The sequence below is a fragment of the Sus scrofa genome, chromosome 18, assembly GCF_000003025.6.
Source record: "Sus scrofa isolate TJ Tabasco breed Duroc chromosome 18, Sscrofa11.1, whole genome shotgun sequence".
NCBI classification, from domain to species: domain Eukaryota; kingdom Metazoa; phylum Chordata; class Mammalia; order Artiodactyla; family Suidae; genus Sus; species Sus scrofa.
In genome coordinates, this window is record NC_010460.4 from 19,840,996 (window position 1) to 19,857,577 (window position 16,582).

The 16,582-nt window shown below is 42.0% G+C and overlaps 1 protein-coding gene across 3 annotated transcripts in view; it reads right to left on the minus strand.

The window, feature by feature from the left end:
• CALU (calumenin) overlaps positions 723 to 16,582 on the minus strand; it is a 34,087-nt gene continuing 18,227 nt past the window's right edge. The window contains exons 3-7 of one of the 3 annotated variants that reach the window (XM_003484023.4): positions 16,001 to 16,194; positions 10,936 to 11,102; positions 10,200 to 10,260; positions 5,009 to 5,208; positions 723 to 3,137 (exon numbers count right to left, since the gene is read on the minus strand). In XM_003484023.4, coding sequence (XP_003484071.1) covers positions 3,033 to 3,137; positions 5,009 to 5,208; positions 10,200 to 10,260; positions 10,936 to 11,102; positions 16,001 to 16,194 — 727 coding nt within the window. In that variant the 3' untranslated portion in view covers positions 723 to 3,032. Of the gene's footprint in view, positions 3,138 to 5,008; positions 5,209 to 10,199; positions 10,261 to 10,935; positions 11,103 to 15,733; positions 16,195 to 16,582 lie in introns of all 3 variants that reach the window. The other 2 variants (XM_003134705.6, XM_021079308.1) reach the window with 2 other exon arrangements.

The following is a 16,582-nucleotide window of genomic DNA, read 5'->3' on the forward strand; positions in this document are numbered from 1 at the left end:
TCTCAAAATGAATTCGCACATCTTTTTCTTTTTTTTTGTCTTTTTGCCATTTCTTGGGTCGCTCCCACGGCATATGGAGGTTCCCAGGCTAGGGGTCGAATCGGAGCTGTAGCCACTGGCCTACGCCAGAGCCACAGCAACGCAGGATCCGAGCCACGTCTGCAACCTACACCACAGCTCACAGCAACGCCGGATCCTTAACCCACTGAGCAAGGGCAGGGATCGAACCCGCAACCTCATGGTTCTTAGTCGAATTCATTAACCACTGCACCACAACGGGAACTCCCAAATTCGCACATCTTAATACCACTTATAAACTATACAAAAAGAATGTTCAAAAAACTGTTTTACCTTATACTCCTCCTTCCCACCCTCCAGAAGAAGAGCCTTTTTGAAATAAAAATCAAGATAAATGTATGTACATTCAGAAATGGCTTGTTTTTGGCATCAGACAATTATGTAATGAGCAGCTGGGCTCCTCTCCAGTCACATGGCCCAAAGGCAGCAGAGAAGGGCTATAGCTGCAGTGAGAAGGATGCTACAAGACTTTAGGGATAGGAAGAAAGGAGTAACCGATTTGGGAGATGATCGTTAACTTCTCTGTTGGGGTTGGCAAGGTCAGCCTTCTGGGGAGCTCCTTTTCTCCCCTATTATTACAGCACCCATCATTCTAAACAAGAGTTTCATTTCTTAAGAAAATAAAGGACATACATACCCCACGATGAATGTAAACAGTTTTATTTAGAAACAGATAGGTACCTGTTTGCATTATAGAATATAAAACTGGGTTTACACTCTATAAAAAATAACCAGTATCCAAATTCAAGAGAGCTAGCATTCACAGAACACACAATCTAGGTGTGCAGCTACTGTTCACCAGCTTCAGGCTTGATTTAAACAAATGAACAAACAAAAAAAACCAAAAAACAAAAAAACCCCAGGGGGATCATTAGAGATTAGAGTACAATGCTTCCTGACGAGCGCCCAGCATCCAGAAGTTGCTGCCTTGGCGGACGAAGGCTTGCTCTCTAAGTGCGTGACTTTAGCAATCAAGGCCCGGGTTCTCTGCACCTGGTGACCTGCGAGGCTCTCCTGCCACACAATTCGTAACGTGCCCTCTCCAAGCCAGGGTTGGTGGCACTATTAATTACCCCTGGTCTTCTGAACAATAAAAACGGGGAATCTGGAATGCAGAGAATTTCCGTTCCCTCACATTGGGGTTAAAGGAGTGAATCCACTCTCCAGAGTTCAATGCAAAGGCCAGGATGAGGTTACATGATATCCGGCTTTTTACCAGGCCAAGTAACCCACCTCAACACGATGGAGGAAGACCAGAGGATACGCCTAGGTTCAGATTATAATAATCGCCCAGCACCACCTGAATGTATTATCCAGAAAGATATATGCAGTAATAAAGGTTAGATATACATATATATTCATCTTAGTAACCTGAGGGCTAAAAACTTAGAGTATAATAATTCTTCTCAAAAGAAGTCCATCGGTATGAAAGGGACCAAAAAGAGTGTCCTGTTACGTAAAGTACAGGTAAAGTGAGGTGGGAACAGAGGGTGATGTCTTCAGCTCTTTCTACAATGTTCCTCTTTGATAAGCATTGGCTATGCTGATCCATGATAAACTTTCTTTTTTTTGGCAGCAAGGAGAAGAGGAGATGGGGACATAGGGAGGGAGGGGTCAAAGGCAGGAAGGGTGAGCGATGGTCCTCAAACCCAAGAACCCTCTCATCTTCGCGTCTTAGCTCAAGTTCTCCAGCTAACACAGAAACAGGCCTAGTAGTAAGTGGTTAGCATTCTGAGGTATGAGGATCCCTGGTAAATTCAGCAGCATGTGGTTTTTGGAAACCAGCCCACAAGATAAGAACACTGCAACCAAGCCCCTAATTAATACTGCTATTTAACCACCATCCAAAAGAAAAAGGGAAGAAAAAAATCCCCACGACACTAGGAGGGTCTAAGCTTTCACTTAAGGTGGTCCAAATAATCTCTTTATTTTATCTTGGGGTTTCTTAAAAGAATCCTCATTCCATGATCATTTCTCTCCTTAAAGGCACTTTCAATGACATGATTGGAAAGGAGTACATTTTAACTGTAGTGAGAGCAAGACGCAGTCCTCGGGACACCCAGGCAAACAGGAGCTGACCAGGGCACTTACAGTGATTCAACAGGCATGACAGTCTTGAGCACTTCAGCAGATGCACACCCAGAAAAAAGCATGTGCCCTGAAAACGCTTGTACTTTTCCTTCAGTTTTCTAGCTGTTTCTATGTATAACTCTGTGAAGAGATCACACTCACTACTTGATTGATTTTCAAGACACTGGCCTCAACTCTTCCCACCACAGCTGTGCCCGACAAAATTAGCAAACAGCTAGTCCTAAAGGGAAGAAGAAGAAGAATGAACGACATTAAATTGAGCCAAGCTTTCTCACAGCACAGGGATCTGTCCTTGCCCAGACAGTGCCCGGACCTGGACCCGGAGCAACTAAATAGAATATGCGGCCCCTATTACCTTTGAAATAGACTTTTCAACAGGCGAGCTTAAGTGTTATCTTTCCAACTGTAAATTGTGGGGACTATTTCTTCCCTTCTCTCTCTCCTGAACATTTTTTATTGATCTCAGGCTTCAAATTAATTAATTCAGAATTATAAAAATTACATGTTAAGGGTTGAGACAGAGTGAAGGGCTTACGTTTGCCTACAAAGTGAGCCGAGGATCTTGATCCTTCATATACTCCCAACCAGAAACCAAATACAAAAATAAACACACATGTTATACATAATACAAAGTGTAAATCTACAAACGCAAGTGTACTAATTAGAGTTGTTCCTCAGAAGCACGGTTTCCCTCCAGTCCCTCAGAGAGGAGGAGGAATGGGGACGGGATCATTTTCGGTACAGCTTTCCATGTCTTAAAAAGTTTGTAATAACAGTCTCAGTAGCGCAAACAATTTCTTGTGAAACCAGAAGCTGTAAAAATAAATTACTTTTGAAGAAACGTGGGTTCCTCTGTCTGCAGCTCAGAACTCATCATGTCGTACTAAGGCCTCACCAAAATCTGTGGCCTGGCTGCCCACAAATAAATCATACTTGTCAACGATCTCCTCCTTGGTAAGCTTGCCGTCCTGAAATCAGAGAGAAGCATGAATTGAGGCAAAATATATTTTCCGTTTCAAATGCAGAAACACTGCATAAGTACAACAGGCCTAGTCAAGATTTAAGATGATAATTCCCAGAGTTCCTGTTGTGGCTCAGCCGTAACGAACCCGACTAGTAACCACGAGGACTCAGGTTTGATCCCTGGCTTCACTCAGTAGGTTGGGGATCCAGTGTTGCTGTGAGCTGTGGTGCAGGTCGCAGACGTGGCTCAGATCCCATGCTGCCATGGCTGTGGTGTAGCCCAGCAGCTACAGTGGTGATTTGACCCCTAGCCTGAGAACATCCATACGCCGCAGGTGTGGCCCTAAAAAGATTTAAAAAAAAAAAAAAAAAAAAAAAAAGATTATAATTCCCACTAAATTAAATGTGAATTCAATCCTCGTGACCCCTGCCCCACCCCCTGAACACACACAAACACACACACACACACGTGTGCGTGAAAATAGCAAGTAATAGATTTTTCTTGTTGAGAAAGTTAAGAGTGGAAGGATGGAAATAATATAAGTAAGTGGAGTTCCCGTCGTGGCGCAGTGGTTAACGAATCCGACTAGGAACCATGAGGTTGCGGGTTCGGTCCCTGCCCTTGCTCAGTGGGTTAACGATCCGGCGTTGCCGTGAGCTGTGGTGTAGGTTGCAGACTCGGCTCGGATCCTGCGTTGCTGTGGCTCTGGCGTAGGCCGGTGGCTACAGCTCCAATTCCACCCCTAGCCTGGGAACCTCCATATGCCGAGGGAGCGGCCCAAGAAATAGCAACAACAATAACAACAACAACAACAAAAAGACAAAAGACAAAATATAAGTAAGTAACTCAATGCTAAGGACATGGATTTGTTTGTTTGTTTTTTTTTTTGAAGAGAAAAACAGGTCTTCTGAGCAAAATGTGGGGCATCTCCTGGATATGAATAAGAGACAGTCAGGTAAAACATTTCACAGTGAATCAAGTCACTGTCTAACAGGAACAATGAAATCTGCTAATATCAAGCACAGTTCTTAGCTCCGCTATGCCCTAGCCACCAGATTCCAGACAGAACCCCAAATGAAGACACTCATCCCAAGAATTATCTAGGCTAGATTCCCAAGGGGATGACTACATGAGTTTCCTTTTCTCACCGATCTCAGGACATAGCACTGGGCTACTGAATGACTAAGCAAGAATTCAAAACAGATGGACCCTTAAAAAGACTCAACAATAAGAAACTGCATTAAAACTGAAGTTTAACCTAAATAAAAGAACATTCAGAATACCGGCATACCCCATCGTTAGCCTGATTTTCAGCTTGCTCTAAGGAGAGCATTCAAATCTGAAACAGGTGGCAGGGTTCAGGGGTAACATCACTCTTAATGAACTGAAGACCCTCTCAGAGAACTGATCAAAGGTAGTTTTAAAAGGCTTCAGAGGAAAGCTGACTTATAACCTACAACAAAGAACTTAATTTTAAAAACCATATTTGATTTAAGGAGGAAATAACCAGCTTTGAGTAGGCAAAATCAGCCTGTAAGAGAGAAAAGAACAAAGGAAATAACAAGAGAAAAGCAAAGAAAATTTCTTGAGTTTCCAAAGATAGCAGGTAATGCATGCTGGGCACAGGCTATATCCAGAGGCTCTTTAGTGAGGCCGAAATTCCTCCAGTGCTAGAACACGGGGCAAAGGGATTTCTAAAATGACATCAGAGAGCTAGTGCTGCCCTGCAGGTTTTTAATCGCCAACTCTAGATCCATAGCAGACGTAAGCCTAATTAAGACTTTCAATTCTCTATGCACCTCAATAGGAATTCTTGTGGCAATCCGTTAGAAAAAGACTGATAACTGCCAGGTGTTTGAGCCTGGCCAGACTTACCTTATTTTGGTCTGATTCGTAGACAAGGTGCCTGGCTTCTGCCTCTGCATGATCATAATCCGAGGGGAGAATCCAGTCTTTGGTCTCTTCCTTATCCATCTTCCCATCACGGTTCTTATCTCGAAACTCAACAAATTGTTCTCTCTCGGTCTTTACCCATTCTGGTTCATCAGCATTCCCATCGTGGCTGTACATGTCACCTGTGTGAACGGACAAACAAAAGTCAGGTTTGTCTTCCCCCAAAGACGCCCTGCCCCACGCAAATCTGACCTAATACTTCTTCATTCATCTGTTTGGAACCTAACAGCAGTTATAAGGTCAGAGAGACCTCAAGAAGCAAGGCGTTTTCCTGATGCTTAATTACTGAACTTGCAACAGGAGTATTTCCAGCTGCTGGTCTTGAGTGATATGAGAACAAAGAGAGGTTTTTTGGTTTTTTTTTGTCTTTTGTCCTAATTTTAGGGCCACACCCGCAGCATATGGAGGTTCCCAGGCTAGGGGTCTAATCGGAGCTGTTGCTGCCAGTCTATGCCGGAGCCACAGCAATGCCAGATCTGAGCTGCGTCTGTGACCTACACCACAGCTCACGGCAACGCCGGATCCTTAACACACTGAGCCAGGCCAGGGATCAAACCTGCAACCTCATGGTTCCTAGTCGGATTTGTTAACCACTGAGCCATGACAGGAACTCCCCCAACTATCTTTTATCTGTCTGTTTATATGAATAAATGGCAGGTGAAGTTGATATACGGTATTTAAATTTTACTAGATTTATTTTAAAGTCAATAGTTACAACTAACACAGATTACTCTTTACAACTGTTAACACTTCTACCTAAATAGTTTTTATTTTTATTTATTTTTTTGGCTATACCTATAGCATATGGAAGCTCCTGGGCCAGGGAAGGAATCCAAGCTGCAGCTGTGGCAATGTCCGATTTTTTTTTTTGCTTTTTAGCGCCATACCTCAAGGCATATGGAGGTTCCTAAGCTAGGGGTTGAACTGGAGCTACAGCTGCCAGCCTAAGCCACAACCACAGCAATGCTAGATCCGAGCTGCATCTGTGATACCACAGCTCACGGCAACGCTGGATCCTTAACCCACTGAATGAGGCCAGGGATCGAACCCAAAACCTCATGGTTCCTAATTGTATTAGTCTGCACTGAGCCACAATGGGAACTCCCAGCAACGCCTGATTCTTAACCCACTGTACTGGGTCAGGGATTGAACCTGAGCCACGGCAGAGATAAGACTGGATCCTTAACCTGCTGCACTGCGGTGGGAATTCCCTATTTAAATATTTTAGATGCCAACTTTAAAATGTGTAAGGTCATACTGTTTGTCAACATTCTTTTAGGAATTACGTGAGTGAAAGTCTGAAGACTCCTAAATTACACTATATTGAAGTGTACATGCATCTCATGTAAGGTATAGGAACAAACTAATGTAAGTCTAAATAATCTCTAAAGATTGTTATATACTTGTGATAAAAATAACTTGTATGTTGGGACCCAGAAAAATGGAAGCTGCCCAGGCCATGTCACAAATCTAAACCTAAGTCAGCCTGCACTGCCAAGTAAACCAATCCCAACCTTCCAGCTTAGCTTTAGGTAGCTTACCCTATCCTAGAAAAGACCTGCTGTCTTTTAAAGGAAATCCCTGACCTCCTGGCCAACCACATCTGTGTTGCCTCCTCTAACATTCTACAAAAACCTGCTCTTGCCAAAAATCCCTTGCAAAGAATGCTCCACTGCTCGTGAGTCACTTTACTCCCTCAATCCGTGGACTATTTCCACTTGAATAAAGGACATCGAACTAGTTACTAAATACCATTAGCCCTGTCATTTAGTTGATAGTTGATACTGGCATTTTCCAGAACTTGAGAGTTAAAGTTAACCTTATATCTTAAACACAAATTAGGAGGTCTCAGATTAGGACTTGTCTTTTTTTTTCCTTCCCATTCTACAGGACATTCAGAAAACAGAGTATTTGTAGGACCCAATGGCCAGCACCCTGCTCTAGCTGTCCTGAGGGTCAGGGAGACCTTTCATGGAAAGTTCTGAATTAGAGAGGGAATAAGTGTTTTTAAAAGACATACTCTTTTTTTTTTGGCCACACCTGCAGCATATGGAATTTCCCAGGCCAGGGATCAAATCCGAGTCACAGCTATGACCTATGCCACAGCTGGGGCAATGCCAGATCTTTAACCCACTGCACCACAGCAGGAACTCCTAAAAGACATAGTTTTAATAAAAGCTGGAATATACAACATAACGTGAGTGTACCTTAAAGCTAGAAGAGTGAAGAACAGAACAATACTCTTTAATTCTCTATTAAAACTCCAATCTATATAATGATATTAAGGAATTATTAATTTGTGGATATTTATTAAAAATTTTTAGATATATATGTATCTTAAGAGATACATAACAGAGTTCCTGTTGTGGCGCAGTGGAAATGAATCCGACTAGTATCTACGAGGATGTGGGTTTGATCCCTGGCCTCACTCAGTGGGTCAGGGATCTGGCACTGCCATGAGCTGTGGTATAAGTCACAGACATGGCTCGGATCCTGAGTGGCTCTGGTGTAGGCTAGCAGCTGTAGCTCGGATTGGACTCCTAGACTGGGAACTTCCCTATGCCATGGGTGTGGCCCTTAAAAGCAAAAAAAGAAAAAAAAGAGAGAGAGAGATACATATAACCAAATGTTTACAGATAAAATGAGATGTTGATTGGGATTCACTTCAAAAAAATAAAGCAGATAAAGAGTGGACGTGGATTTGAAAGGATTGGCCTCAAGTTGAGGACTGTTGAGGCTGGGCATTAGTGCAAGGGAATTCATTATAATTCTATTTCATTTTGTGTATGCTTGCAGTGCTCTATAATACATTTAAAGGGTTCAACACCGTATACCTCTGGGGACTTATTAATGCTAAATGTAAGAAGCAAAGACCATTTGCTTCTTTCTGATTTCTCTCCTCAACAGGGCAGAAACTAGCACCTCCCAGGAAACTGGCAGATACTGCTTAGGAGACTTAGCTTTACAAAGCCAGTACCTCTGATGTTGAAGTGTTTGCATTAGTTGATGATTTGCAAAAGAAAGCAACACACACAGTTGAGAGTTTTATATGATGGAGAGAAAGACAGAAATATCTCTTCATTTGGCTCCAATGTGTAATAAATGATGGTACTTCACAGTTACAAAACGTAATTCCTCTCCTCGGGAGGTTCAAAAGGAGTTCCTCAGTTTTAGCAATGCTGCTAAGCTGGCAAAAGCCAAGAATTAAAAAATAAAATATTTAAAAATAGAAATAGTCCACTTTTGAAATGGGCTCAGTAAATGCACCCAGGCATATTTATTTCCACTGTGCTGATGAGCTCCACTTAAAAAAATCATCTGGGGGAGTGCCCATCATGGCCCAGTGGAAACGAATCTGATTAGCATCCATGAGGACGCAGGCTTGATCCCTGGCCCTGCTCAGTGGGTTAAAGATCCGGTGATGTCCCGAGCTGTGGTGTAGATTGCAGACACAGCTTGGATCTGACATTGCTGTGGCTGTGGCATAGGCTGGCAGCTGTAGCCCTGATTTGACCTCTAGCCTGAGAACCTCCATATGCTGAGGGTGTGGCCCTAAAAAGACAAAAAAAAAAAAAAATCATTTTGGAAAACTATCTTCTCACTGCTCACTACTCAAAGTACATCAAGTCTTAGAAGAAAAGCGTATTGGAGTTCCCGTCGTGGCGCAGTGGTTAACGAATCCGACTAGGAACCATGAGGTTGCGGGTTCAGTCCCTGCCCTTGCTCAGTGGGTTAACGATCCGGCGTTGCCGTGAGCTGTGGTGTAGGTTGCAGACGCGGCTCGGATCCCGCGTTGCTGTGGCTCTGGCGTAGGCCGGTGGCTACAGCTCCGATTCAACCCCTAGCCTGGGAACCTCCATATGCCGCGGGAGCGGCCCAAGAAATAGCAACAACAACAACAACAAAAGACAAAAAAAAAAAAAAAAAAAAAGAAGAAAAGAGTATTCAAGGGAGTTCCCGTCGTGGCTCAGTGGTTAACGAATCCGACTAGGAACCATGAGGTTGCGGGTTCAGTCCCTGCCCTTGCTCAGTGGGTTAAAGATTGCGGCACTGCTGTGAGCTGTGGTGTTGGTTGCAGACGCGGCTCGGATCCCGCGTTGCTGTGGCTGTGGCATAGGCCGGTGGCTACAGCTCCGATTGGACCCCTGGCCTGGGAACCTCCATATGCCGCGGGAGCGGCCCAAGAAATAGCAAAAAGACAAAAAATAAATAAATAAATAAAATAAAATAAAATAAACAGACAACTAGGAGTTCTCTCGTGGCGTAGTAAGTTAAAGATCTGGTGATGTCACTGCAGCAGCCCAAGCTGCTGCCCAAGTGGTGCAGGTTCAATCCCTGGCCCAGGAACTTCAACATGCTGAGGGCGTGGCCAAAAAAATAAATAAAATAGACAACTAAAAGGAAAAATAGCAGAAAGGAGCAACTTTAAAAGAAAGACAAAAGGAAAAAGGTTAGGGAACCTAGACAAAAACCACACAACACAGTGGAAAGGCAAGACTGTAAGAGGAATCAGCAACAGGTTACTTACTGGTTACTTCTTCACCCAACTATCTCTGTTGTTCTGTTCCCTAGTTTCCTAAGGCCAGTCTAGGCTGCTGGCAACTCTTGTCAATTCCATAGTGTAGCTGGGAGGCACTACAGCATTGCTGTCCCTTATAGTAGCCACTGGCCACATGTGGCTACTGAGGACCTGAGATGTAGCAGGTCCAAACTGAGACGTGCTATAGTATAAAACATACTTTTGAAGACTTGTATGGAAAAAAAAACCTACCCTCAATAATTTATATTGATAGCATGTTGAAATTATAGTATTTTAGGATAGTAGGTCAAATAAAATATACAATCGAAAGAAATATCATCTGTTTCTTTTTTATTATTTTGATGTGGCTATTAGAAAAGTTAAAATTTTGTATGTGGCTCATATTTACACTTTGACTGGCCAGTGCCGCTACACATACTTTATCATGATCCACTATTCCTCATGCTGGTCTGACCTAATTAATGACGTGCTAAGAGTGGACATCATTCACACTGGGTAAGCTGTTTCCACTGGTGATCGCATCTTCCAGAGTTTCTCAGTCTCTTCTAAGAAAAATACTAAAAACAGACTTACCAATATACTCTTCTAGATCAATGAAACCATCAGCATTCTTATCTATATCCTCCATTGTTTCCTGGACAGAAGAGAATAATTAAAGTTAGTATCTGAATGAATTAGTTTAGGCAATTATTTATCATTCATTAAAATACACACACATATGTATGTATATGTATGTGGGTATAGTTGAACCACAGTAAGTTACTGTTTTTCTAGCTGAAAGAACGGCGAAATATTATCAATTCTTTCATGCTTCAACTTAAAATAACGAATAGTCTTCTTAAAGGAACACTGGCACTGCTTAATAATGAACTACCCCTCCAAGTCCATGGGGATGTGGTAGCCCCAGTCACACCAACAGGAGAAGTGACCAGTAAGTATGTCTACAGTAAGTATGTCTATAGTCTATGTCTTATGAGTAACTGCCTTCTGTGAGAATTCTTTACTATCACAATTATTACTCAGTGTCTAATGTTCTTTTAAAAAATAGAATTTCCCCTCATGCTTTCAATACCTAGCCACAAATGAAATGGCAAATACCATTATCTGATGGTAAAATACTGTCACACTAAACAGAAAGTCTAAGGCACCATCAAGATCACAGAAAAACAATTTATAACAGAGCTTGGACTCAATTTGGCCAGTACTTGTACAGCAAGTCATTCTTCTAAATACAGAAGAAAGGCTAAAAAGGAAGAGTGTAAGCAACAAAAAGTGAAAATTTCCACTGGGAACCCTTGCTCTCACCCACCTGCACTACTATATCTTTCATGTAATCATACTCCTCAGGGTGCAGGAAAGCTGTGAATTCCTCCTTTGTGGCAATGAGGTCTCCATCCTTGTCTGCCATTTTAAACCTCCGCTCATCTCTAACCATCATCTGTTTATAGTTAAATCCATCATCAGGATCTGGATCATCTAGAAAACAAAAATAGAGGTCAAATCTTAAAAGACTTCCAGAAAACACAAAAATGTACGGGAATCAATTTCCAAGAAATATAAACCAAGCAGTAAAGGGTTAACTCTTGATTACGCAGCAGTATAAAGACATTCAGTTTTCGTAATCAAAGATCTCGAAGTCAGATCCGAGTTGAATGAAATGCTTGCCATTCAACATGGAACCCTGGCTTCGGGGCTATATGACCTATTGTTTAATGCTTCACTGGTATTGGTGCAAAAGCTACTAGAGGGTTTGCGTTTTCTAGTCATATCCAAGAAGCAGTGGTGGTTCTAAAGTCATACTGTTATACCACTTAGCCATGTGACCTTGGGCAAGTAACTGAACTGTGCTTCAATTTCCTCATCTGTAAAATGGAGCTAACAACAGTGCTGACCTCACAGGATTGTTTTGAGGTTTGAATAAGTAAGAAGTGTGCCTGGCACAGAGTTGGCTTTTAATAAATGTAAGCTATGTTTATTAAACATTAGGCTCTGATTAAGAAGTCAGATATCAAAAGCCTTCTATCCCATCACAGGCTATGTGGAGTCAAGTACCAGAACATCACCACTTTGAAAGGTCATACTTTACAGTTTTTTTCAGCCAACTCAGAAATATACCATGAGATACAAGTCCTGTTCACTACTTCCCCTCTCCGATTTTTGTAAAATCCTAGAAAATGAAAACAAATCTAGAGCTATAGAAAATACTCCAGTGGTTGCCCAGGGACAGAGCATGGGAAAAGTGGGGATTATAAAGGGACACAAGGAAACTTTTGGGGCGAAGGAAATGTTGATTTATTTTGATTATAGCAATGAATTAGCAGATGTATACACATATCAAAACCCATAAATTGTGATTTTAAGTATATTCAATGAAAATTCATTGAGTAATTAAAAATGAATAAATAAATAATAAGTATATTCAGTACATTGTATGTTGGTTATACTTCAATAAAGCTATTATAAAAAATAAATGTTAGATTATAACCACATTGAATTTTGGACCTATCTGTGAGGATGTTGAACTGCACAAGCAGTAGTTTAGAATCTAGAAAAACAAACTTAGTTTCTTTAAGTTGGGAAAAAAAATATGAAGGAGTTAATGACAGAAAAGGAAAAAAAAAAAAAAAACAACAAAACAACACTTTACAATCTCAATTGCTGTGTGGACCAAATAAGATAACATGTGAACATATTTTGAAAAGTAAAAGATGCCTGGAGTTCCCTGGTGGCTCTGCAGGTTAAGGATCCAGTTTTGTCACTGCACTGGCTCGGTTCACTGCTTTGGTGTGGGTTTGATCCCTGGCCCCGGAATTTTTGCATGCTGGGGGCATGATAAAAACAAAAGAGGAGTTCCCGTCGTGGCTCAGTGGTAACAGGCACGATTAGTATCCATGAGGACACAGGTTCGATCCTTGGCCTCACTCAGTGGGTTAAGGGTCCGGCATTGCTGTGAATCATGGTGTAGGTCAGATGTGGCTCGGATCCAGCATTGCTGTGGCTGTGGCACTGGCTGGCAGCTACAGTTTCGATTCGAACCCTATGCTGGGAACTTCCACATGCCATGGGTGTGGCCCGAGAGGAAAAAAAAAAAAAAGACAAAAACACTACCAAAAAAAAGAAAGGTTTCTGCAACATACCGATCATGTAAGAAAAGATATAGCACTAGTGCACTAGTTTTATAAAAAAATTCAGAACCCCTTAACAGTAACATTACACTGTTGACTCTTTTTTTTGCCTTCTTTTTTTTTTCTAGGGCCGCTTCCCGGGGCATGTGGCGGTTCTCAGACTAGGGGCCCAATCGGAGCTGTAGCCACCGGCCTACGCCACAGCCACAGCCATGTGGGATCCGAGCTGCATCTGCGACCTACACCACAGCTCACAGCAACGCTGGATCCTTAACCCCCTGAGCAAGGCCAGGGATCGAAACCGAAACCTCATGGTTCCTAGTCGGATTCGTTAACCACTGAGCCATGATGGAAACTCCTACACTGTTGACTTTTGATACCATAGTTCAATCTTTCCATACTTTAATCTTTCCAAACAACAATAAACTACTGCTCTATTTTAAGAGTTGAGCAACTTGAAGCTTCATTCTTTGTTGAGTGTCAAAATTCAGTAAGACAGTTTACTAAATCATGAGGCTTTGGGGGCCCTATATGTGTATACTCAATATAAATAAGAGATAACAGAAGACAACTTATATATTTAGACTAGTTTTTCAACTAAGAGCCCTTCTCTCCTCCTTTGGTAAAACACAGCAACTGGAATCAAGTAGCCCAATAACATGCACATAGATAAGGATGAAAAAAGATATAAAACTTTATTATTTTTATTTTCTTTTTGTTTCTTTTTATAGCCACACCTATGGGATATGGAAGTTCCTGGGCTGGGGGTCAAATTGGAGCTGTAGCAGTCAGATCAACACTGGATCTGAGCCGCATCTGTGACCTACGCCACAGCTGCTTGGGGCAAAGCCAGATCCTTAACCCATTGAACCAGGCCAGCGATCCAACCTGAATCCTCATGGACACTATACTGTCAGGTTCTTAACCAGCTGAGCCACAACAGCAATTCCTAAATCTTTATTTTTAATGACTGAACTCACGTGGCTATCATCACTGCTCAGAGTGCCATTATCCATCCTAAGTGCCAGTTTACTGGGCCAGCTGGCTGGCACATAGCTATGGGTAAGCTCGTGATCTTGTTTTGGTATAGGCAGGGTGGATATTAGTATCTCATTTTACTTGTGGCAGAGACAGGGTTGATGTTCCTTTTGTGGAAAGCAGATTCATGACAGATATTATTTAAAGCTAGGATGATTTAGGAGTTCCCATTGTGGCTCAGCGGTTAACGAATCTGACTAGCATCCATGAGGACGAAGGTTCAATCCCTGGCCTTGCTTAGAGGGTTAAGGATCTGGCGTTGCCATGAGCTGTGGTGTAGGTCACAGATGCGGCTTGGATCCTATGTTGCTGTGGCAGTGGTGTAGGCCAGCAGCTATAGCTCTGATTCAACCCCTAGCCTAACCTCCATATGCTGCAGGTGCAGCCCTAAAAAACAAAAGAGTGAAAAAATAAAAAGCTATGATGATTTGTAACTGAACCCAAAACTCAATCAAGAACACACTCTCACAAAAAACTCCTCAGCACTTTTGCAAGGTACGTCATTACCCTGAGCACTGTCCACCCACAGGCCTCCAGGGAAAGATGCCTTATAAAGACATTGTTTCTCCAGCCAGTGCTTTGGCTTATGCAGAGCCTCAGTCAGTAGAAATACCCATTACATTGAATCATTTGCCCCATGAGGTAACAAAGCTCTCAACAGATTTTTGTGCACATAATCATAAAGAGTTTAAGATTCATTCTGGACAGCAAGTGAGTGCCTAGGTCTGACCTGAGATTTATTAACACACCATTCTATTGAGATCACCAATAGCCTACCCACTGCTTTATATTTATAATTAATTCCAAATAGACCAGAAAGGTGCTGGATCTCAGCCAGAGAGAGGAAGCATAGATGCCTCTCCATCTGCACTGACTTTTCAATACACATGTTCTTAATCGGGTGAAGGATATGTTTGGTTCTTGGCTAAGTGTCAAGCATGGAGAGAGACTGCCACTTCAGTCTTAGGAATGAGAACAAGCCTGATACAGAAATAAAAGTCTGTTCACCAGAAATGCGTGCAGTCCTGTAATTAACATGGACAGCTGGCCATCCAGTGGAGGAAACAGATCACATATTCACTGCCCCTAAGTCAGTGATGGAGAATGCCTGCTTTAACCCAGAAATTCACCTAATTTCCAGGAAAAAAAAATGCAAGGAGTAACATTTACATATTCTTGTCTCAAAAGGTAATCATATACAATAGAGGAATCTCACTAATAAAAACATCCTAAGTCATCAACTCAGTAGAACAGCCACGGATCATTCAACAGCAGGCAAGGGTAATAAGAGAAATACTAACAGGTGGTCCAAGAATAAAGCTACTGAATCAACAGAAAGCAATCAGTCACATTTATTTGCCTTGAAGCATTTGCAAAGCAGGCTGATACACTCATGTGCCAGAGAAAACAAATGGGAAATATTCATTTCTAAACTTCAGTAAGCAGACATAATGAAACAGTTAAATTCCATCAAGGAAAGCTATTATACTTGATCTTTATTTTATTAAGGAAAGACAGTAATTATCCTCCTATTCTCATGAGCTACAAAGAAATCTAATTTGGTTTGAATTTCAGGTCCAACACTTTAATGTGACCATATCAAGAGACATCTCAAAGCCTCCTGCTTTGCACTGTTGGAACAATGCAGCCTTTTAAATGAGATCTCCTCCAAAAATGGTCTCTGAGTGATGACAGAATGAAGAAATGGGAAAGTATACCTGAAATGCTAAAGAAATAAGAGATGTCAGACCCTAGAAAACCAAAATTAAAGAGATTTTTAAAAATACGTAATATACCAATTTAAATCAGTGAAGTGAAGGAGAGTCAGCTCAGCATCAAGCTCTCTAAAATAAGCATAATTTCTTCCTTTCCTTCACTGCGTGACCCATTTGTTTCCTTGACTCAAGACCATGGTCTCTGCCAGGCTGACATCTTGCCCCTTACCCAGGTAAGTGCCATAAGTCACGTTTCTGTACTCATCCCAGGAGATTAAGCCGTCTTGATTCATATCAAACTCCTGCCACTGGTTTTCAACATTGTCATATATGTATTTCTTCTGGGCGTGCTTAATCCAGGATTTCAGCTCCCCCTCCGTCACAAACCCATCTTTATCCGCGTCTATTTTATCTACAATCATTCTACAAGACAAAACAGTTACGTTTCAAGGTGCCAGCTCCACAAGGCTTTTTCCCCCAGATAGTAGGGACCTACCTAAAACGTAGCCGTAGGTGGCATTTTTATACTCCTCCCAGGAAACGAGGCCGTCCTCATTGAGGTCATGCCCCTTCCACTGTCGCTCTACATCCTCGTAAATCCAGCGCTTTTGTGCAAATTTAATCCAGTCTTTGAGCTCATCCACAGTGACAAACCCGTCTTTGTCGCCATCTATTTTACTTACAATCTTTCTGTAGAAAATGCAGAGAAATCCAGCAAGAGGTTAAAAGGACACAAGGCTCTGGACTTAGCCAGGTGTATGCTGTGGCCACCGGTGTTGCCCAAGGCTAAAGCGTGGAAATAAAAAATATCTCCAAAACAAAACTGCCAGACAGGCAACTGAAAACTTTTCTCTTAAGTGTCTGTTTTGGGTCTGTAATGAGCCACCTGGATAAGGCAAGCACAGTCCATGGCTGGTGTACTTGGATCCAAAAGCAAATCCGGACTATCCCTTTAGAGGCAGGTTTCAGCTGATGGTCAGAATTCAGGAGCGAATATCCATTCCTATATGAGTTCTCTACCCTTAGTATCACAACATGCAAATCTTTATATTTTTCTTTATTGCTTTTAGGAGAATCT